This window comes from Nipponia nippon, unplaced genomic scaffold (genome assembly GCF_047370975.1).
Source record: "Nipponia nippon isolate SJK-2023a ecotype South Korea unplaced genomic scaffold, ASM4737097v1 scaffold_10, whole genome shotgun sequence".
Classification (NCBI taxonomy): domain Eukaryota; kingdom Metazoa; phylum Chordata; class Aves; order Pelecaniformes; family Threskiornithidae; genus Nipponia; species Nipponia nippon.
The window spans coordinates 29,217,446-29,240,072 of NW_028262291.1; the positions used below are offsets into that span (position 1 = coordinate 29,217,446).

The following is a 22,627-nucleotide window of genomic DNA, read 5'->3' on the forward strand; positions in this document are numbered from 1 at the left end:
TATTTTTTTTTTTCCCCTGACTTCTGTGATTCTGATTTGATTCTGACTTGTGTATATAGATGCAGGCAGTGGCACTACTGTCTATGAGTGAGTGCACTATTTGTTTGTTGCATAAAAATACAGGTGTGGTGTACTCTTGGTAAAACTGAGATTTTGGAAAGACTGTCATGTGAAATTGGTGTGCCTTCATGAAATCTAAAATCTGTTCTTGAATAAACTAGTTTTGGAAAACACAACTGTTGCTTCTTCTGTTTAATAGTAGTAAACTGAAGCTAGTCTTTACAAATGCAATTGGACAGTTGTTCAGAATTATTTTCCTAGGAAAATGTTTTCAGTACTTCTTTTCTTCCCCAACTCCAAAAAATCTTGTAAAATGTTTTCATTTGATAAGTTTCCTATTGGTGGATCCCCCCCTGCCCCGTGTGATTGATTTCTTGCTGTCAGGTATTGGACTGTTTCTCAGTTGTTTTTACTCCAGTGTTTTGGGGGAGGGAGAAAAGAGGTACTGTTCATGTCTCATGATCCCTTTGGTTCTTTCCTTGCAGTGGACTGTTGGAGGTTCTAAAAACAAAAAAAAGGGAAAAGCGGGTAAGGCAGAGAAGAAAGGAGCCATGAAGAAACAGATGAACAAAGCTGCCTCTTCAGGCAGCTCAGATAAAGACAGCTCGGCTGAGAGCTCAGCACCTGAAGAGGGTAAGATAACACATGCACGTCTACTTACACTGTCATTCCAAGTGAAGTTACTCCTTTGTGCACACTGAAGAGTAATGTTAAATGGTGATGTTAAAGACTACCTTCAAAAGAGTTTCCTTTGTGTTACTGGTAGTCTGGATGACTCTTAAATTTGCCATGGCTTGAAGTGCATATAATTCAGTATAGCATTGCTGTAAGCACTCCATTACAAATGTAACACTAAATACTGTTTCAACTGAAGAATGTATGACATGTTTCATTACTTGACTTTCCTGGAAAATTCTTTTCTTCCTTCTAGCATGTGCCATCTGTAGTGTGGGTAGCATTTCCTCTTGTTCCCATTGATGTATTTTTCCCTTCCCAAACTTGTTGTGATGACAAAGGAAGAGGTGTATAGCGTTGCATGATGCAAATAGGAGCTTATCTTGCATGCATTTGCTCTGAATTGGAATTCTTGCACATTTATACTGACATGGAAGAAGAGACATCATTACTATCACTTTGTCATAATTTTCTTACATGAATATTGAATCTGTTGCAATGCTGGGCAAACTTCCTGTGTTCTTTCCTGTTTTCGTCATGCCTATGAAGTTTTGCAGGTGGTTAGTTGCAATTTCAGTTAATACTAAAAAAACAAAGTCAAGAAAGAATATGAAGGAGCCTACAGTTTCAAGTATATTAAGCACAGCAGAGACAGACAAAGCATGAAGTGACTGAACCTGTATATATATCAGTGCATACAAATCAAGGTTTTTTCACAGTCTAAGCTTGCAAAGCTGGAAGCTTCCAGAAATACTGAGACCAGAATGAAAGTGGAAGAAAGAATCCTAATGTCTGCTTTTGTGATTTGGTGTAATGTAGTTGATTAGGTGAGATAATCACAGCACTTGGACTTGGATCAAGTTTAAAGGTGGGGTTACCCAATATTATTGGGGAGTCAGCTGTTCCCTAAGTCCATGTGTAACTGGGGGGGCTTGTTACAGTAATGGAGCTAGCATCATGGCCTTGCCAGTCCTGAGGGTAGTGTGTTTCAACTTTATCTTGTGATGTAGCAATTCATAGTGTTGCAGACTTCAAATGACAAATTGTGGTTCTTCAAGTTGCTGTAATGAGTATTGGCGGTGATTAATAGTGGCATTTGAGGTGCACACACACACTTGCAAAGTTATGGATGTACAAGCAACTTCTCAGGGACATAAGCCTATAGGCATAGAAATCTAACCTTAAGACCCTAACATACTAACCAAAAGGCCTCCTAAAATTTGCTTGTTCTACTAAGAATTTTTACTTATAACCCAATTTGTGTTCACATGTAGTACCACTCATTTTATCATTTTTTAGCATGCATACCTTACGGTAATAAAGTATTTCCTTCTGGGTTTAGTTTTCATGATACGTATGCTTTTAGTATAATGGAAGAGGAGTTTAAAATTCATTCTTGATATCCTTTGCTAACATGCTACAATAAAATGGTTGGGCTTTGCCCCAGCTGAATCTCACTGCCTTGTATTTTTGTTTTAGGAGAAGTCTCTGATTCGGAAAGCAACAGCTCCTCATCTAGCTCAGATTCAGATTCTTCATCTGAAGATGAGGAATTCCATGATGGCTATGGAGAAGACCTGATGGGAGATGAAGAAGACCGAGCTCGACTGGAACAAATGACAGAAAAGGAGAGAGAGCAGGAGCTGTTTAACCGGATAGAGAAGAGAGAAGTGCTAAAGAGAAGGTGAATTTTATATCTGTTGGTATTTGGTAGCAAATTTATACAGGCTGTATGGAGAGTATGCTGTGCTCTCACATTTGGGGTCCAAGCATTCAGCACTATAAAGTGAATTAAGCTTCATTGTACATTTTTTGTGTAAACTGTCCTTATAGCTAGTTGAGAAGCACACAGCAGGAATTCTGGCCATTCTTGTAAAAGTCAGTTTCTGAAAGTTTCTTAGCTGTTGAATACAAGTGGCTCTGTCAGTTACTGTTGTGGCACGCTATATGCCAGACAGTCAGAAGGACTGCTTTCTCTTCTGTCTTTTTTGTGTTAGCTGTCACACACTGATACTTTGGAAAAAGGCAAACAAAGTGTAAGGTGTATATGAGCTTCTGGAATTTTTCAGAAAACAATGGTGAAGCACAGAGCAGTGTTAGGGTTGTCTCTGTATGGGTGTGAAGCTGGTTGGGGCCCTAACAGAAGAGAGAGAGATTGAAATAATGAGGAGCGATGTTGGATATGTCCTTTTTCAAGGGTGGATTTCTACCTTAGGTGTTGTGGTTTTGTTTGTCACTGTAACACTGTCCTGTCAGGCAGCTTCCTTGTAGGAAAGGTATCTTTCTTCTCATGTGTCTTACAGAAAAGATTTGGCATGTGTGCGGCAAGTTTTCTTCAGTTTCTTCCCTCTTCAGTGACTTCTCTCTTTTCTCACTTGCTGAGAAATTTCTCGAGAGGACTGACATCTGTTGAGTAAATCATGTCAATATAAGCTACTGTCAGACTGTCCGTTTGTCCAAGCCATAGTTAGACCACTGCCTGCCTGCCTGTCTGTGGTTTTAATACTACTTTCAATGTCTTCTCTAGTTTGCTGCTATCCTCAAAGGGATCAAAATGAGTGAAAGATTGGATTTAGATCAGTTAGAAGGACACCATATTTTTTAATTTCATTCAGTGTTCCATGGTAACTGAATGTCTTCTAGAATGAATGCTGGCAAATACTTGATAAGAAAAAGCTAAACAGTCTAAGCTTGAGTTACTGATTTAATCTTTGTCCTGTTCTATGTAAAGGGGTTGGCAGGTAGAACTAAGGAGGTGGTGGCAGGGGTTAGTTCTTTAACTTTTTGGTAAGTTGAATCTTGCAAAATGCTGTCTAGCTCTTTGTACGTACATTGTGCTGTGAGTTCATGGGGATTACAGCAGACGTTGCGTGTGATACAATGCCTGTGCCCTGTGTGTTATGCTTCATGTTAAAGGCATAAAGGGCAATGAGCTCATCTGGCACTTCAGTTTCTTGTCTATAAAATCCAGGTGTAAAGGACTGAAGAAGAATGGACTGTGTAATGTATATATGGATAACACATTTTGAATTTCAGTTATTGGAAGTTATGTAGTTTTTTTCTTGCGTTTGTCTATATGCACACTTCACGAAAGCAATGAGCAGTCCATGGTGCAGTGGAATCTCAGTCACAGGACAATTCCAGTGAAATCACTACGCTTCTGAATACAGTGATTCAGAAAATCAAAAAATAAGATTTCAGGGTGACATATTTCGTGAAGGTAGAAATGGAAGTGACTAAATTGGACTGCAGAAGCTGCCTGAGTCTGACTGGAATATAGCTGGTGAAGGAGGACTCACTGTGACTTCTTTGCAGTCATTCTTATACAGGCCAGTGCCAGTAGGAGGGTCGAGTTTAAGCATGAAAAAGTTGGCATGATAGTGGCTTTAAACAACCGAGTTTTTAGCTGTTGAGATTCAAATGATACGAAATAGCCAATTGTTTTTAGAGTTGGAGGCAGCATGCAATGGTCACTACACTGGCAAAGATGAAGATGGGGTAAGGACAGATTTCTGGGGAGCAGCCGTTATGATGTGGTCTCCTCAGCCTTTTAGGTTAGCTGTCTGTAAGCCTGCACTTTTCTATTCTCAGCTTTTCTTCACCTTATTTTTCGGGGGGGGGGGGGGGGGGATGGGAATGGGGGACAGGATAGCATTAGAAGGTTATCCATCTCGGGCAAGCAGTGGAAGTGTTCCTTACAGCCTAACTAACAAGTTAACCCGAGATAGCATCTGAGTGGTACTTTGCCTGCTCAGGGAGAGAGCATTCTTTCATACATTCTCTTTGTTTCAATATCTGCTACTAGATTTGAGATCAAGAAGAAACTAAAAACGGCGAAAAAGAAAGAAAAGAAAGAGAAAAAGAAAAAGCAAGAAGAAGAGCAGGAGAAGAAAAAACTCACACAGATCCAGGAATCCCAGGTAGGAAATGAAACTGTCCTTGGTAACAAACCCTTTTCCCTTGGCAATAGGAGATAGGATGCTGCCTCTCTCTGCCCCTTATGTTTTCCCTTAATGTCAAACAGTGTGGTAAGCAGGTCAGAATTTAGTTCATTTACATGCTCAAGCTATCTTTAGCCTTTCCAGTTCATTTACATAAATTAACATCTTTGGCCTGCTAAGGGGTGCACTGATAACTTCTTTTAATGAAAAATGCAAAGTTGCAGCTGTATCTAGAGTTACTTGTGATAGTCCTCCCATATGAGAACAGGAAAGCAACGTTTTGCGGTTCCTTTAGCCAAACTTCTGTCATTCAGTCTGAAACATTACATATGCAGTCTTTCTTGCAAGTGAAAGTTTGAGAGAGCAGGCCAGAAACTGCTCAGCTGTTGTCTTCATTATTTTGCGTGCACATACAATGGAAAGAATGCTTAATTTCTTCTGGTAGGGGTGTGAAGGAAAAGCCTGAATGCTAGGAGGAACAGAAATAGTTCTATAGTTTTTTCCACCTCCAGTAGAAAGAAGATAGTACCAGTTTTTGGGGTGAGGCCCCTGTAACTGAACTGTAGTTTCCAATGGTTAAGACCCTACCCTAAACTATTTATACAGTCTGGGCAGATAGGCTCCCAGAATGGGATGGGATTCGTCTTGCCTAACTTTAGCCAAAACCTACTTGATTGTTTGCACTTGTCGTCACTTCTGTCATTGTGGAATAGAGGAGGACATCTCCAGCTGGCAATTTACTCCATGTTATTTTCTAGTGAAACAGATGTTTAACACTTAAATCAAATTGGGTGAGATGAGTTTTCCCTTGGGCACATGTTAAGTGGAGTGAATCTCATCTCCCTACCCTTCTCAACTCCATATATGTAGGTGTGTGTATATACTTATATAGTCCATATATATAATACATAATGTGTAGACTCATATACATATATGTATATATAAAAGGATCTTATGCAGAATTCTTTTACAGTGCCTTCCAGAAATTACTTTGACTTACTTCAAATGACTGTATCTTATGCTTATTATAGAAGCTGCTTTCTGTGCTACCTGCTATTCCAGATAGACCTGTTAGAAACAGAAAATATTAGAAGACTTACAACATTTAAGATTCGGATCCGTATTGCAGACTTTACACACAAGTTTATTTCTGCTTTAAGTATTTTTTAACATAACTTTTGTCTTTGCTCCTGAATGAGAACAATTGCCTTGTTTTGGCCTTGCAGAAGGAGAAGCAAATGAGAAGAATATTCATCCAATTTTTCCTCATTACTTGTTAGTTGCAGAATTACTTCCATTTTATTTCTCTAGTCCTTTTTTAACTTTACAGAGGAGTTTTGAGACTAAAACTTGGTGGCAGAAATGTTCAATAAAGTGTAGAATATGTCAAGAAAGTGTAAATATGGTCATTATTTTTGATACCAAGTAGAAAAAAGAAATATGCTTCGGATTTATTTCCTTCTCCCTAGCCTATGTAAAAATGAACTTGAAAAAAAATTATTTCCAAGTGGAGTTTGTTAGTAGTTTCTATTTGAAAAGTTTTCAAAGTGTGCAAACAATCTTTGTTTTAATGTATTTCAATTTATGGATTGCGCTTGGTGTTGAAGTACTTTCTGTGCATGTTTTTAGGTCATGTCACATAACAAAGAGCGGCGATCAAAGCGGGATGAGAAGCTAGACAAGAAATCTCAGGCAATGGAGGAGCTAAAAGCAGAAAGAGAGAAAAGGAAGAACAGAACAGGTATGAAAGCGTGTTGCTATTGCTACAATTTTTTGAGGCATTATTACAGCTCTTTGTGCTACTTCCTGTTTCTAATTAATGCAACAATCCCACACCTTGGAGTGAATGAATTCTGTGTCTGTGTTTTCCTTGGTCTTTTGCCCAACATGACCACCTGGGGTATTGTTTGGTACCACTGATGCTCTATTCCTCCCCTCTGCCCCTCCCCGGAATGGTCTGAAAACAAAGCAAACTTTCATCGCAGTCCATTGAATGGCACTTAGTAATGTTTAGTTCATGTATTTGAATTGGTCACTTAGATTCTGTTATTTAATCTCTGGACCGTCCAAACTGTATCTATTGTACTTGTGCTACCTTGTCTACACTTCCCTCTTTCTTCACTGGCACATCATCTTGTCTGTCTTGCCGCAGACTTTTGATGCAACCCTTTTTGTTACTCTACTGGGTTTTACTGTGCTCCTGTAGTGGGTTGACCCTGGCTGGATGCCAGGTGCCAACCAACGCATCTCTATCACTCCCCTCCTCAGCTGGACAGGGGAGAGAAAATACAATGAAAGGCTCATGGGTCGAGATAAGGACAGGGAGAGATCTTCCACCAGTTACTGTCATGGGCAAAACAGAACTGACTTGGGGAAATTAATTTAGTTTACTACCAATCAACATCAGAGTAAGATAATGTGAAAATAAAAACCCTGAATCTTAAAACACCTTCCCCGCCTCCTCCTCCCCACTTCCTCCTGGGCTTAACTTTACTCCCAAGTTCTCTACCTCCTTCCCTGCAGCGGCGCAGGGGGACAGGGAACGGGGGTTGCGGTCAGTTCATCACTCCTTGTCTCTGCCACTCCTTCCTCCTCAAGGGAAGGACTCCTCACACTCTTCCCCTGTTCCAGCATGGGGTCCCTCCCATGGGAGACAGTCCTCCATGAACTTCTCCAACACGAGTCCTTCCCACAGGCTGCAGTTCCTCACGAACTGCTCCAGCGTGGGTCCCTTCCACAGGGTGCAGTCCTTCAGGAACAGACTGCTCCAGCATGGGTCCCCTGCGGGGTCACAAGCCCTGCCAGCAAACCTGCTCCAGCGTGGGCTCCTCTCTCCATGGGTCCACAGGTCCTGCCAGGAGCCTGCTCCAGTGCGGGCTTCCCACGGGGTCACAGCCTCCTTTGGGCATCCCCCTGCTCCAGCATGGGGTCCTCCACAGGCTGCAGGTGGATATCTGCTCCAGCATTAACCTCCATGGGCTGCAGGGGGACAGCCTGCCTTGCCATGGGCTGCAGGGGAATCTCTGCTCCGGTGCCTGGAGCACCTCCTCGCCCTCCTTCTTCACTGACCTTGGTGCCTGCAGAGTTGTTTCTCTCACATGTTCTCACTTCTCTCTCTGGCTGCAGTTGCACAGTTTGTTTGTTTGTTTTTTGCCCCCTTCTTATATACGTTATCACAGAGGCGCTACCACCATCACTGGTGGGCTTGGCATTGGCCAGCAGCAGGTCTGTCTTGGAGCTGGCTGGCATTAGGTCTGTTGGACATAGGGGAAGCTTCTAGCAGCTTCTCACAGAAGCCACCCCTGTAGCCCCTCCGCTACCAAAACCTTGCCACACAAACCCAATATAGCTTCGCTCCAAACATGAGATTTTTTTTTTTCCCCTTGCAAAACGAGTTATCATAATAGTTTTATCTTGTATATCCAGCTATGCCCATCTTGTATTGTTATGTGCAGTCAAGTTGAGAGGCTGAAGGTAAGTACAAATGAGATTTAAGATGCTTTTAAATACTTTCGTTTCTCTCTTTGAATATATACAATGGAGCGCTTAGCTTACTAGTGGATTTGAACGTGTGGCACTTGTATCCAGTGTAAAATTAACAGCTATATCTGCCTCTTTTTTTAAAAAAACAATAAGGTTTCAGTCTAAAAGGAACCTCTCAGAAAATTTACAGGTTGCTTTTCCTTGTTCTCTGTCCTTCCTCCAGCTGAATTGCTTGCAAAAAAACAGCCATTAAAAACTAGTGAAGTGTACTCTGACGATGAAGAGGAGGAGGAGGATGATAAGTCTAGTGAGAAAAGTGATCGCTCATCCAGATCCTCATCCTCTGATGAAGAGGAAGAGTAAGTAGTAAACACGGGACTATGATTACTTGTAAGTGTGTGTTCAAAAACAGAGATCCACTTCATGTAGACGTATGCTGTTTTAGAGGATTGTTTGGGGGCAGTTCAGTGTCTCTAAAGTGGTTTTGACTCTGGGCACACTTGCATTGCTCAGATTTGAGTCCTTGGCTTCTACATCATGGCGCATGGGACTGATTTACCTTGGATGGGTTTGCAACTTCAGTTCCCTGCTGTTACCTTTAGCCCCATTTACACTGTCATTTACAGATTTGTTTAGTCCTACAGTTTAGCAGCTGCAGAACCCTGGCATATGAGCAGGGCAAAGATACGTGCTGGCTTATCTTAAAGCATTAGCCTACAAACTGCTTTGGTGTGTGAGTCTTTCTGCTTTGTCATAGCAGAGGCAGTGGGTAGCAAGTCTGGGACTTTGTGTTAAGCTTTTCTCACGAATGCTAAATTCACCTATCTACAGTCAACTAGTGCATGATGAATCATTCCATTTACTAGTAATTTACATAGGTAACACTCATGCTGCACCTTGCTCAGGACCCCTTTTTTGGTGATTATGTCTCTACTTTTTCCCTTTACTCCTTCTCACCTTTCCCAAATCAGGAAAGAAGAAATTCCTCCTAAGTCCCAGCCAGTGTCCTTGCCTGAAGAACTGAACAGAGTACGGTTATCGCGACACAAGCTGGAACGCTGGTGTCATATGCCCTTCTTTGCCAAGACAGTCACTGGCTGCTTTGTCCGTATTGGCATTGGAAATCACAACAGCAAACCTGTTTATCGGGTGAGTTTAGTTCCAAGCGATTTAGTTCTTTTTATAGTGCTGTAATATAATATTTGCAGCTTATCAATTCTCAGGTACCTGTGATTGTTTGAGTGATTAACATAAAAAGATTGCTTATAACCAGAAAACGTAATTGCTGCCAAAGAAGTGGAGGAGACTCGTTTAAAAATAAATAAATCTATGGGACCAGCTAGGTGAAGAGATACATTTAGTGAAAGAGAGGGAGCACTAACAAAGCCTGTTTTCCAGCTTTGGTTCCTGCTGTCTTGTCTCATCATTTGTATTGCAAACTAGAGTTCAGGACTCTGCTTTGACCAAGTAAGGATGAGTAACATTCACTCTGTATTTCGGGGATTGTTCCCAAGTTATTGCGTGGTCTCACTTCTTTTTTTACAAAGTGTTTTTAGTACATCAGTGTGCCTCAGAAGAGAAGGTGACTGAGAACACAATTTTGTTTTTCTATTTCATTGCTGTAACTGCACAATCATAGGATGCAACAATAGTCTCTAAAATTGCATTGAAAAGGTCCCCAGAGGGGGCTGTGAGCAGCATTGGTGTATTTCATTTGGGACATACATTAACCCAAATCAGTGTTAATTGAAAAGGAAATAGAAAAAGTAGGAAAGTGTATGTCATTTGGTCAGGAAGGCCGAACTGAGAATACATAAAAAGTGCATCAAGCATTCAGATGGTATAATTTGTCAGCTCAAAAGTGATGCATGAAGTAACTAATTCAGTACCTGGTAATGTACACTGAAGAATCTTGCTTTCCTTGATCTAGTTAGAATTGTTAGTTAAATTAAGGTTTTTGATCTTTAGTGAAAAGGCTTGAATATGCCAGATACATTCCAGGAACACAAAAAAAAAAACCTCTTGGCGTCTTTCTTCTTGTGTATTTTACTCCATGATATAGGTTGCTGAAATAACTGGTGTGGTAGAGACTGCAAAGGTTTACCAGCTTGGTGGTACCCGGACAAACAAAGGACTGCAGTTGCGGTAAGATACCAAAGTAATCCTCATCAGTTCATGAGTCAGTGTCCTTTTCATAGCAAATAAGGTTCTGTGTGTGGTTTGGAGATGACAGCTAAAAAGCAGACTGGGCCTTGCCATGCCGCTTACTGCTAGAATGTTGGGGTTGGGTTTGTTTGGGTTTTTTTCCCCTTGGGCATAATGGAAATTATAAAAAATCCTTATGCAAGTACTTGTGATTGTGTTAACATCTGAGCAGTTCATTTGCATGAGTAACCCGTGATTGCTTGTGTATGCCTCTTGAGCTTTGCAATACTCTTTTATATCTTTTCTCCACTGTTGTTATAATCAGATATATGGCATATGTGTTACAAAATAAAATTGTACTTTGGGGGGGAAGAAGCTGAATGCAGCATCAGATTTCTCAGTTGTTCTTACAGCCCTTATAAGGATCATGAGGTGAAGATTAACAGTTACAATACAAAACATCCTGGTGAGATAGGACAAGAAGACATTAATCATTTGGGAGAAACAGGAAGGTGTGTGGAGAATGCACATGGGTGCAAGTGTGGAGTAAAAAAAAAAAAAAAAAAGAAATCCATTGTGACATTCAATAAGTTCTTAGGCTATCTCAGGAGAGAGCTCCATGCTTTGAGTAAAATTTACACTGTGGCCATTGATTTTAGTATTGGTTAGTAGCAGTATAGTAGTTTAGCTGGTAGTACCAAAGGCAGTGCTCTGCAGAAAAGCTTTAGGGATTTCTGGCTTTGACTGGCCAACAAATCAAAAATTAGATGGGGGTTGGCTCCAGCATTGTATAATTCAGTACTGCTTAAAGGTTACTTCTACTGGTACAAACATGAGAGCTTTGTATTTACAAAGATCATGCCATGGGTCACCAAATAGGGTACATAAGGTTTAGGTGTGAGAGAGGTCTGTTTCTGTTTTCTCCTGAGGGTTTTACTGCTACAACTGAGCGACTGTTTCCTGCAGACTCACTGTCTAGTATTCCTTTGCATTACTACTAATAGCTGAGGTAGGCTCCTGAACTGTCACTGACCTGAGAGAGGTTAGGAATAGAGAGCATGCAAGCCACAGGAGTAGCCATAAGTGTCTGGTTTTGGGCTTCTTGAATCAATTTACACTGATAGATCCAAGATCACAGCTCTGTACCATCAGAGGGAGATGTTGTTACACTTTCTTGTTGCAGGCATGGCAGTGATTCACGTGTGTTTCGTTTGGAGTTTGTCTCCAATCAAGAATTTACTGAAAGTGAGTTTATGAAGTGGAAGGAAGCGGTAAGTTTGCCAGACTTTAGTTTCTTCTTAGCAGCCTTCAGCCAAGGGTACTTTTAAGTGGATAATACTTTGTCTCTTGTGTTTAGATGTTCTCTGCTGGGATGCAGCTGCCCACACTAGATGAGATAAACAAGAAGGAAGTGTCCATCAAAGAAGCCCTCAACTACAAGTTTAATGACCAGGACATTGAGGAGGTAAACAGTGAGGCTGGGTGACAGGAACTCATGGAGTAGAGCTCTAGCTGTTAAAAAGCAAAATGATCATGGTATTTCCTTCCTAAGAAGAAAATAAAAGGCTCAAAATGAAGTTGCATAACTGGATAGAGTAGCTTGGTGATCCAGCTGTTGTTTGGTGCTCGCTCCTGCTTTACTTCATCCTTTGTGCCCTGTTACCTCCACTTGAACATGTGTCGCAGAGCTCTGAACTCCTAACCTGAGTATGGCAACTTAGTTCTCAAGATCTGAAAAGCTAACAGCATCATGATAGATGCAAATATCACAGTTTCTGCAGTTTAATACTTGCTTAATACTGACCAAATGTGATTAGCATCAGATTTTTGTAGGTCGTAAGTGAGGGGAATGGAGCTGTAACTCATTACCGAGTCACAAATTAAAAAATGCAGCAGAGAAAGAGCATGAGTAAAATTCTGTGGCAGTAAGTACATTTCTTAGGTGATATTGATCTGTTGCTTCTAGTGTCCAAGTATTGAAACAGACATTTCATATTTGCATATTCTTGCTGTTCCCTCTGCGTCTTACAGATTGTGAAAGAGAAGGAAAGGTTCAGAAAAGCACCTCCAAATTATGCTATGAAGAAAACTCAGCTGTTAAAAGAGAAGGTGAGAGATGAGACCTGCAAGCTTAATGCAGTCTTTGATTCTGAAGAACTGGAGCTCATCTGGATTTTGGCAGTAGTCAGCAGTAAGACGACTTTAACTATGCGGCTAGAAGGTGGATCGCAAGGTTCATTGCTGGGTTCAGAACACTTAGAACCCAGTTAAAGCTATTGCATTCTTCTTCTAAGGGCAATTGCCAGCAATTGTAGCTGGCTTTGTGTGTCCTTTAAGCAAGAAGGTCTTAAGCTGTTCTGCTTTAGAAACTCTTTTTCTCTTTTCTTTTTCCCTTTTTTTTTTCCCCCAGGGTACCCCATAATAACATTTGAAAGTTGGTTTCCTATACTTTTTAAAATAGGAAAAATAGAAGTCGTGTTAAATTCTTTTACTGTGGGGTGACTGAATTGTCACTTTATGGCCAGTAATTTATACTGAAAAGAATATGTTGCTGAAAGATTTACTTGCCACTGAATGGTTTTACATGTAGACCTCCTGGAATGAATAGACCTAACAGTGCTGAGAAGTCGAAGCTGAGAAGTTAAGTAAACAAGCAGTCTTAAGTATCTCTGAAGATAGACATAACATGTTTTGTTTGGTTTTATTCATGCTGTCCTTTTTCAAGACATTCGTGCTTCACATACAGTAAAAACAAAGTGGTTTTATTGATCTTTAGTTCTGCATTCTTTGGCTTAACTGTGGTGTTTGGTCATCGTTTTACTATGCACGAATATGTGAATTGTTAGTTTTCCATTGCAGAAGAGTGCAGTTGCTTTTTGTTGTCACCAGGTGGCAAAATAAGCTACTGTTGGTCCGGTAGTGTGGTAGGGGACTCTCCAACTCCCTGAAACAAGTGGCAACTGACAGTTGCAGAAATAATCATTCTTTTCCGAAGCTGGTAAATAGCGATATTAAATTTTAATCACACCTGTAACTTAAATCATCTAACTGACTTGCCCTTCTCATGCTGGGACTAGTGTTCCTACGTCTTCCTTAGTTTAAGGGGTTTCAAAGGTTTTCAAGAGTTCTTCAGAGAAAGAAGTCCTGTTTTGTCTTGAGCTGTAAGGAGAGTTTAGCTCTTTGTTGTATTCTTACTATGCAGGGTAGAAAATTTGCAACTGGTATAGGGTTAGCTGGCTGATTCATCGGTCTATCCCTCATTTCTCTGACTAGCTCTGTGGTAGAGAGTAGTGCCTAATGAGTTACTGTTTGGTTGAAGGCTATGGCTGAGGACTTGGGGGACCAAGACAAGGCCAAACAGATTCAAGATCAGCTTAATGAACTTGAAGAGAGAGCAGAGGCCCTCGATCGTCAACGAACAAAAAACATTTCTGCAATCAGGTAAGAAGCAGATATTGGGAATTTTCTTTCTTAAATAGTATCAATCAAAATATACAGAAAAGAGAAACTAATGCAGTAGTGAATTAACTGCAAGATTTTGTCTCTTCTTTCCTGTACAATATATTGATGAAATGCGTGTCATGATGGCTCTTTTAGTGTTTGCCTATCTTCACTTCCTTGTATCTGTCATTCAGTTAAAACTGTCAAAAATGTAAACTCTTTTCCACATGCACCAGGTAGAAGTTGTGTTGCAATAAGAGTAATTTGTGATCAGGATGAAGCTGCAAGAATTCTGTCAGGCGTTTTGTCATTGATACATGACAGTCACTTTCTTTTTCTTTCCCCCACCCTCCTTTTTTTCCTTTCTGCAGTTACATCAACCAGAGGAATAGAGAGTGGAATATCGTTGAGTCTGAGAAGGCTCTTGTGGTAAATAGTGCTGAATTAATACTTCTGTACCAGTAGAAATGAAATGATGCAAAGGGGGATAATTGCATGGTGAAGTTATTCAATTTTTTAACAACCTATAAAGTCTTTCATATAGGCAAATGACATGATTTTAAAGCATTTTATTCTTTTGATCAACTCAATTATCAGCAGATTACTGACTGTAATAGTGACTTAGTGTATTTTGCATGGGAAAGAAATCAGAAAGGAGACTTCAGAGAATAAAACAGTAAAGGAAATACTCGATTCTCTACAGTGATGCTTCTATTAAGGAAAAGTTAAGCTTGTTAACAAATGGTTAAGCCTTAACAATCCTGAGAGTTGTGCACCTGTTTTCTGTGTTATATTCAGTAAGGACAGTTCTGCCCTGTGAAGCATAGAACTGTGGGTGTGTCAAAATCTTTCTAATCTGTACTGCTGTTGCTAGTTTTCCTCTGATCTTGATATTATATATAGCTGATGAGTGCTTGCATGGATGGGGTGCTGTGGGAGGATTTACACGGGTGCAAGTAGCTAACTCTGCAAAACCACGTGCTTTTTCTTCTTCAGGCTGAAAGTCACAGCATGAAAAACCAACAAATGGACCCCTTTACTAGGCGGCAGTGCAAGCCCACAATAGTGTCTAATGTGAGTGTAATACTTAAGTTCAATTGAGGCAATTTGCAGAGAAACAGAAACCAATGTAATGCAGAGAGTAGGAAGGAAAATGTTGTTTGTATTCATTCCCAACTGTGCCATATGCTATTAACGCTCCAGATGCCAAGGTGAGATATAGTTGAGTGAGATCCTGGTGTCACTATCCCAAAAGAAGGAAAAAGCAACATTTTATTTTTAATGCAAAGTGTGAAGGACATAAGTGATGTGGGTATGTACATGGAGAAGCAAGTGTGGTTTAGACTTCTGTAGTGAGTTCTTCTATGTAGAATTACTCAGATTCAGTTAGCTTTGGGAAGACAGTTTGCTTTAGGTGTGAGTTTTGCTTCTAATTAGTTGAAACTTTCCTGAAAGATCTGTGAAAGGAGAGAGGAGACCAGACATTTGGAGCCTGTGATGGATAAAGTAGTTTAACACAAACTTCCCCTGTGATACTGTGGCAAAACCTGCTATTGCGGTCCCTAGCTATGTCCATGATGGGTAGCAAGGTGATCAGCTCCTACTTCTAAGCAATCTGGCTTTGTTGAGGCCTGTTCTGGAATAGTATACAGTTCTGGTATCAGTACGTAAAAAAACTGGTCAGGTTGGCTCTCATCAGTCTCCACAAACTGGCAAGAGAATAGAAGAGGAATTTTATTGCAGGGCTTGAATTACATAATTATTTCTGAAATAATTCTTTATTAGAAAAGAATCATAACCGAGTAGTTTTATTATGGTAGACAACTATTATGTAAAGAAAACAGTCTTCTACAGATTTCTTCTCTCTAGTAGAGTGTTCCAGCTCGAACTGTAAGCTGAAAGCAAATACATCTAACAACAGTGTTAAGACTAGTCACGGGAGCAAACCGTATCAACAGGAAATGTATTTCTTATTTTCTCAAAGAAAGACTTTCTGAAGGATAACTTTTAGTTTGTTACTGTCAGCTTCATTACACGTGTATCAGGGTGATTTCAGTTGTCTCTGAGATCCTGAAGATTGGGCTAACTGCTCTACAGCCTCTTATGGTTTTAGATTCATGGATATGAGCGCTGTTTTAACAAAATGGCAGTATAGTTTTTGCCAATTTAAATACAGTGATTTTTTTCTTGCTCTCTTTCCTTTTTTTTTTTTTTTTTTCTTTTTCCCCTCCGCAGTCCAGAGATCCTGCTGTCCAAGCTGCCATCCTTGCTCAGCTAAATGCAAAATACGGGTCTGGTGTATTACCAGATGCTCCAAAGGACATGAGTAAGGCAAGTTTCCATTTCTGTCTCTGTTACGTTCCTCCTACTGTCACCATTTTGCTCTAGAAGCTTATGACTAATAGTAGATACATGCTTCAGTTCTAGAAATAGGTATCCTGTAGAGCATTATCATAAAAAAGAAACAGTTTTTTCTTTCTTGGGGAAAGAAAATTAAGTTTCTCTAGCAGTGCTAAAGCTAAACTAGGTATGTTTGTGACAGAAGTGGTGAAAAAGCATTTTTATCTCTGTTTATCTGGACAGATAAGGGTTGGAGGCTTACCTGTAGTTTTTATTTTAGGGTCAAGGGAAAGATAAAGATGTGAACTCTAAATCAGCCAGTGACCTCTCAGAAGATCTTTTCAAAGTGCACGACTTTGATGTAAAGATTGATCTTCAGGTTCCCAGTTCAGGTAGGTGTTGCAGCTGAGTTTGGGCATGTGATTGTCCGGCTCATTATGGTAGAGCTCACTTCTTCCAGAATAGTTCTTTCAAAATCATTGGTGCGCTTTTGAAAATGGGAGCAAGGACTCTATGTTTGTCATCTTGGCAAGTACCTTGAACTGAGGAGGAGGGGGTGTGTGCTAGTGACATCCATTGAGAAAATAAGAACAACCATATTGTGTTAGAGTGAAAGCCTGTTTATCCCCATATCCTTACTCCAAATGCCTAAGGAGAAAAGGAGGTAATGAGTGTTTTCTGATGTACTCTTCCAGTCTACAATATCTGTGACTTACATAATCTTTGGGGAACAGATAAGAGTGTTGTATTTAATAAGCCTTGAGATCTACCTTGATACTTACTGTGTTAATTTGTCTAATCGCCTTTGAGGACAGATAAGCTTTGGGTGTCCGTGATGTCTTGCTCCATAATCTGTCTACATGCTATGTGGATAAAGTATTTTTATCTGATTTTTGAACCTGCTGCTTTGCCAAGTTGCTGTTCCCTAACTTTGGTATTGCAGATGGTATTGAAGCAAAATTTTAGGGGAACCAAAACACTGGGCAGGGAATGAAGGTATGCTTATATACACAAACTTGCTGACCCTTCCTCTTTGTGATCTTGACTTTGAGAGCCGAGATGTGTGGCAAGAACAGTTTAGTGTCATAGAATCATTTATGTTGGAAAAGACCCTTAAAATCAAGTCCAACCATTATCCTAACACTGCCAAGTCCACCACTAAACCATGTCCCTAAGTGCCACATCTACACTCTTTTGTATGCCTCCAGGGGTGGTGACTCAGCCACTTCCCTGGGCAGCCTGTTCCAATGCCTGACCACCCTTTCGGTGAAGAAATTTTTCCTAATATCCAATCTAAACCTTCCCTGTCGCAACTTGCGGCTGTTTCCTCTCATCCTATCAAGCTGTTTTCCAGTGGAGGGAAAGCATGGGAGTGTACCAGTGGAATTTGACTAATGAGGCTTATTTTTTCTTGCATTACTGGAAGGATTAGATCTGAAGTTTCTTGGAGGACAACAATTTAGGAAGTACTGTAAGAATGCACAAAGACTAAAACCTTGTCAAGAAGGGGAAGTAGGAGAGGTTGTTTTTCCAAACTAGGTCAGGATTGGAACTCCAGGCATAAGACTAAAGAATGAGGTAGGATGCCAAGAATAGGAGACTTTCTGAAGCAGATAGTGAGAGTTATGAACTTCAGAGAGTTAGAGAGCGGATGAGGGTAAGGCACTAAAGAACACTGAAAACCAGGAAGGTGACTGAAAGAGAAGGATGAGACACACAGTGTAGGTAGAGGTTTAAGTATGGCTGTTTTGGGTTTTTTTTGCCTCAGGACACCATTGTGGCATCTTGCTTTGTACAGTCTTCTTTCTTAACAGAAGAACATGGGGATTGTTTAAAATGTGTATTGTAGACACAGATAGGAAGTTTGACTTCTGTCTCTTTGTGCTTGTTATTCTCATGGGATAATGATTTATCAAAGATCCCTGAACTGAGCCTGAAGGCTCTGTTTGTATTGTGATTTCAGTGTGCTACAGAGTGGTTTTCTTGAGAAATGAAAGTATACTTATCGGCAGAAAGCTGGATTAACAGAGTCAAAACTGCACATGCTTTATCTATGAAGATAAGTTACCAGATACTGCCTGTATTATTAACTGAAGTTCTAACCTGATGTATACTAGAGAAGCCAAACGTGATTTGTGGTGAAGTTGTCAGCAAAGGCAACGAGTAAAAATCTATAGTTTTCATGTGTTTCAGTCCTCACTCTTTTCTTATCCCCAACAGAATCTAAGGCACTGGCCATCACCTCCAAGGCTCCACCAGCAAAAGATGGTGCCCCTCGGCGATCATTGAACTTGGAGGACTACAAAAAGAGGCGGGGGCTTATTTGAGCATGCCCACTCTGCTGCTTCTGATCCTGCATGCTCCATGACGATGTCCTACCTTTTCTTCCTCCCTTTTCAGTTCTCCCTTCTGGGTTGGAGCAGCAATGGAGCTGGGAAGAGACTCTTTAAAACTGCCAGTCATCTGTAACATAAACCATTCAACTATTTACTGTATAGACCTCCCTTCTTGCCCTTTCTTCCTGCCCCCCTCACAAATGTGGATCTGTGCTATTTGGGGTTTTCCCATTTCTTTTAGTTTGAGTTTTGTTTTTATTTTGTTGATGCAGCTCGTTGGTCCACTCTGTGTTCAGTATTAGCCTGAGGTCTGGATTTCCATAGGAATCTCTTGGTGGTCGCAGAATCAGCACTTGGTGATCTCCCCCTACATACCACCACAGGCACGGTGAATAAACATTGGCGCAAGACCTTTGTGGCTGGAAGGTCATCTGCACTTTCTTCCTCCTCTTTTTCCTCCTTCATCCTAGCTTTGGAGAAGGGAATCTTCAAAAACTGGCTTAGGTTCAAAGTGTAAATTTTTTTGGGAGGGTTGTGTGACTTTTTTTCAGGTGTTTTTTATCATTTTTAAGCTGCAGTACTATTTGTATCCGTCTGTCACAGTTCTTTACGGCTGTTTTGAATTTCTACCAGCTGTACTTGAGCATCTGAAATTGCAAGAAAGAAACTCATTAAATGTGATTCTTCTTACTAAAACGGCTTGGCTGATATAGCTGTTTAACTTCATGTTCCCTTTTTTACTTACATTTATCTGATGAGAGAGAGGTACACAGTTCTTGATGTGGGACTTGTCATCTATAGTGCATCCGGAGTCTCCAGCTGTAACTGAGTGGAGTAGCTTTTTCTGGGATGGCCCTGGGGTGCTCATTGGTTGGGCTTTAATTTCTTCTCCAAGCCTCCAATATTACATATTTGTTAAGTCATCATGTCTTCACTGGGCTCCAGCTCACCTTGTTTCTTGCTTTGTGAACCATTTAAACAGGGCTTCTATAAACAAACAAAATATTAAAAAAAAAAAATCACTTTGTGTGGAAGGGGAAGGACACAGTAAGGACACAGTAGAAAGGTCAGTGGGTGATGTACAAGAGGTAGCTGATGCACATTTTTCATATATAAACTGGTTCAAGTGGAGCGCAACACTAGCACAAGAATTGTATGGCTTTATGGAATATTTGACTGGACACAAGGTGACAGCTAAATTATCGCTCAGGTGTAAAAAAAAAAAAAAAAAAATCAGATTGTAAATATAAGTGACATTTAACAAAAAACTTTTCCAAACAAGATACAACTGAATATATGGAGCTAAGAACTAAATTAAAAGAGAATTAGAAGTCTAAAAGGTTAGAGGCCCTCGTTCAGGTAAGCGTGCAAGCACGTGTTTGTTCCTACTCAGGCCAGTACGTATATAATAACTTAAGCACTGAACTGGATAGGAATGTTTCTGGGGGACCCTGAAGAGGGAAAATGCTGATGCTCTTCTTGTGTCAGAGCATTACTGTTTTTCTGAAATCATACACTGGTTACATTTAAACCTGTGTTTGATACTTTTCTTGTTGGATTCTTAATGAAACTTTAATCTAGTTCTTATTTAACTTTCTCTTCCTTTTTTAACAGTAGCTTTAAAGAAACATCATGTAATTGTGTGCAGATTGATACTATGAACTGTGTATAAAAAGAAAATCAACCTCTGAAGCAGCTCTTATATACCATGTAAACAAATAATTAGGAATCCTTCAATACTTATTTACTGAATAGTCCATAGTTCTAGGACACATGTGGGTTATTCTGTAAATATGTAATCATAGACTGCTTTATTTGATGGCCTATTTTAGCAGCTTCTCTGGAGTTGTAGTAGGCTTTCACATATATGTACTTTTAACTTCTTAAGAGTGGATTTATGGAATCTACCGTGATAACTTCATAGGAGACATCGTGATTCACTGTGTAGATATGCATTTGATATGATTTTGGTTTTTTCAACAGCTTCAATGATGTTACAGATTTGTAATAAAAAAATCTAAACTTATTTTGCAATAGCCAGTTTTCAAAATAATCACTCTCCAATGCTTTGCAGAAATAATTGCACAATCAAGTGATTCAGGATCTGATTTTTCCACAGAAATGCCTCAGCTTTGAGGTGCAGTGACAAGTGGTCTCTAAAGGTAAAGTTAACTCGAATTCAGTGTTTTTAATATGCTTGCCCTTGATGTATTGGTTTTAGATAACTTCTACACTTGGTAACACAAGAATAGTCTATGCTACAGCCAAAATGTTGACGAGACCCGTACAGTGTTGCAAGTAACTTCTAGTGGAGATAACTGAAACAGAGGAGATGCAGTGAGTTTAGAATGCAGATCTGAATTATGGACTATGTCCTAGTTATCTGCAACTATGAAACTGCCACTTACCCTCTCAAAGTCTCTGGATTCTGCTGAAATACTGTTTTTAAGAGAGGCAACAGTCAGTAAATTATCATGCAAACCTCTTATATTGAGAATAATACATCAAGAAAGTACTCTTGAATAGTTACAGAACTGTGTATGAAAGCTGTAATCTTTTTTCCTTTAAGTGCATGTAAAGGTGAGTGACTACACCTCCCACTCATTAGAGAGGGAGAGATTTGTTTGCTTTGTTTCACTGGTGTCCTAGCATAGTTCATCACAATTGTACAGACTTCTATAAATAAACTTGGTTTGTTGGTTTAATAAGGTTGATTGTTTATCCCTTGATCTGAGGTGCTAAGGGTTTCCTGTCTGGAATTTGTATTTTCAGAAACTGACACTTCATTTAGCAGTCTGGATGATTTTATTTAAAATACTAATACTGTAAAACAATTAATGAAAAGTAAGCCCCCTCTTTTGCAAGAGCAGCTGTTGACTCCTGGATCCCTCTCTAATGACTAGAGTTGCTCCTTATCACTAGAATCAAACAGAGCCTCTTGGAAGGTCAGTTCACTTGCACCTCTGCTGCATCTCACTCAAAACCCAGGCTTTGCTCATCTTGTAGAAATCCAGACTAGTTTTGTAATCAAAGATGCTAAAGCATGTAGCTGAACTTAGAGAAGCTACTGAACGAGATGAAGCAAGACTGTTGTCAGGGGGTGCTTGGTGGGAGGATGAGACACAACAGGCATAAGTTGAAACAGGACAAGTTCTGCCAAGGTGTAAGGAAAAGCTTTTTCATCCTTAGGACAGTCAGAGAGTAGACTGTTTCCCAGAGAGATTGTTCTGTCTCTATTTTGGAGGTTTTCAAGAGAAGGCTGGATTAAGCCATGAGTAACATGATCCAACCTTGTAGCTTACCCAGCTTTGAGCAGGAGGGTGGACTGGAGACCTCCCTGAGCTCCCCTCTGACCCGAATTATCCCATGATTCTAGAAGTAATCTCATACTGCTTTCTCCAGTTTTGTCTGTCTTCCCTGCGTGTACTACCCCCTCCCCATCCCCCTTCCTACGTGCAGTGCACAGAATTTGTCTCACAGACATGGTGGCTTACCATGAGCTGTGCAGCATTTCCCAGCCCACATCCTTTCTGAGAGTTTCTGGGTGTATATGTCTATAAAGTTCATGCTAGGGCTGTCTGTGAAACAAAATTGTATAGGTTTAATTTATCACTGAACAGGCTGGAAGACTCAGCCTTTTACACTGTAGAGGGAAGAGCTGTAACAGATTTGGTTAGTGAAGTGTTCCTTTGATGCAATTTGAACAACAAAATACATTTTTGAGTTTTCTACCTCCTTATGAGCTTTTTTAAATGCATATGCTTTTAAGCTGCTGTGCAAGGTCGCAGATTTTCAAGGAATCTTGACAAAGGGTCTCGAGGATGGGTTGACAGTTTTTAACTGGCTTTGGGAAGGATAGTCAACCAAAGGAAAAAATGTTGTGCCTCAAAGGAAAAGGAATGAACTAGCTGTGAAGAAAGTGCTTCACAGCTAGTTCATTCCTAGCAGAAGCTGGAAGCAGAAGATGAGAACTGAAAATGAGGGGTCTGCACAAATGCTTCACTGGTTATGCATGTTGGGGAATAAAAAGGCACAGGGATGCAATCTCAAATTTGGGCTTTGGAATCTTTGTTTTCCCCCCCCATCTTAACTAGCAGTAGTTAAGCTTGTCTAGACCACTTGAAGCTTTGAATTTTGGGGTTCTTAATTGTGGGGAGTAAGTGCTATAAATTTGATACTTAAACTACTGATACATATGCAGTCTTA

General features: G+C 40.2%; 1 protein-coding gene across 1 annotated transcript in view; it reads left to right on the plus strand.

Annotated features, from left to right (window-relative positions):
- Positions 1-21,125, plus strand: part of RTF1 (RTF1 homolog, Paf1/RNA polymerase II complex component) — a 33,843-nt gene extending 12,718 nt beyond the window's left edge. Inside the window, exons 3-18 of the mRNA XM_087746251.1 lie at positions 546-693; positions 2,215-2,419; positions 4,541-4,655; positions 6,306-6,417; positions 8,383-8,518; positions 9,131-9,308; positions 10,222-10,304; positions 11,488-11,575; positions 11,662-11,769; positions 12,336-12,413; positions 13,624-13,745; positions 14,117-14,174; positions 14,742-14,819; positions 15,981-16,076; positions 16,366-16,477; positions 18,306-21,125. Of these exons, the coding sequence (XP_087602377.1) occupies positions 546-693; positions 2,215-2,419; positions 4,541-4,655; positions 6,306-6,417; positions 8,383-8,518; positions 9,131-9,308; positions 10,222-10,304; positions 11,488-11,575; positions 11,662-11,769; positions 12,336-12,413; positions 13,624-13,745; positions 14,117-14,174; positions 14,742-14,819; positions 15,981-16,076; positions 16,366-16,477; positions 18,306-18,412 (1,824 nt within the window). The 3' untranslated portion in view covers positions 18,413-21,125. The remainder of the gene's footprint in view (positions 1-545; positions 694-2,214; positions 2,420-4,540; positions 4,656-6,305; positions 6,418-8,382; positions 8,519-9,130; positions 9,309-10,221; positions 10,305-11,487; positions 11,576-11,661; positions 11,770-12,335; positions 12,414-13,623; positions 13,746-14,116; positions 14,175-14,741; positions 14,820-15,980; positions 16,077-16,365; positions 16,478-18,305) is intronic.
- The last annotated feature ends 1,502 nt before the right edge of the window (positions 21,126-22,627 follow it).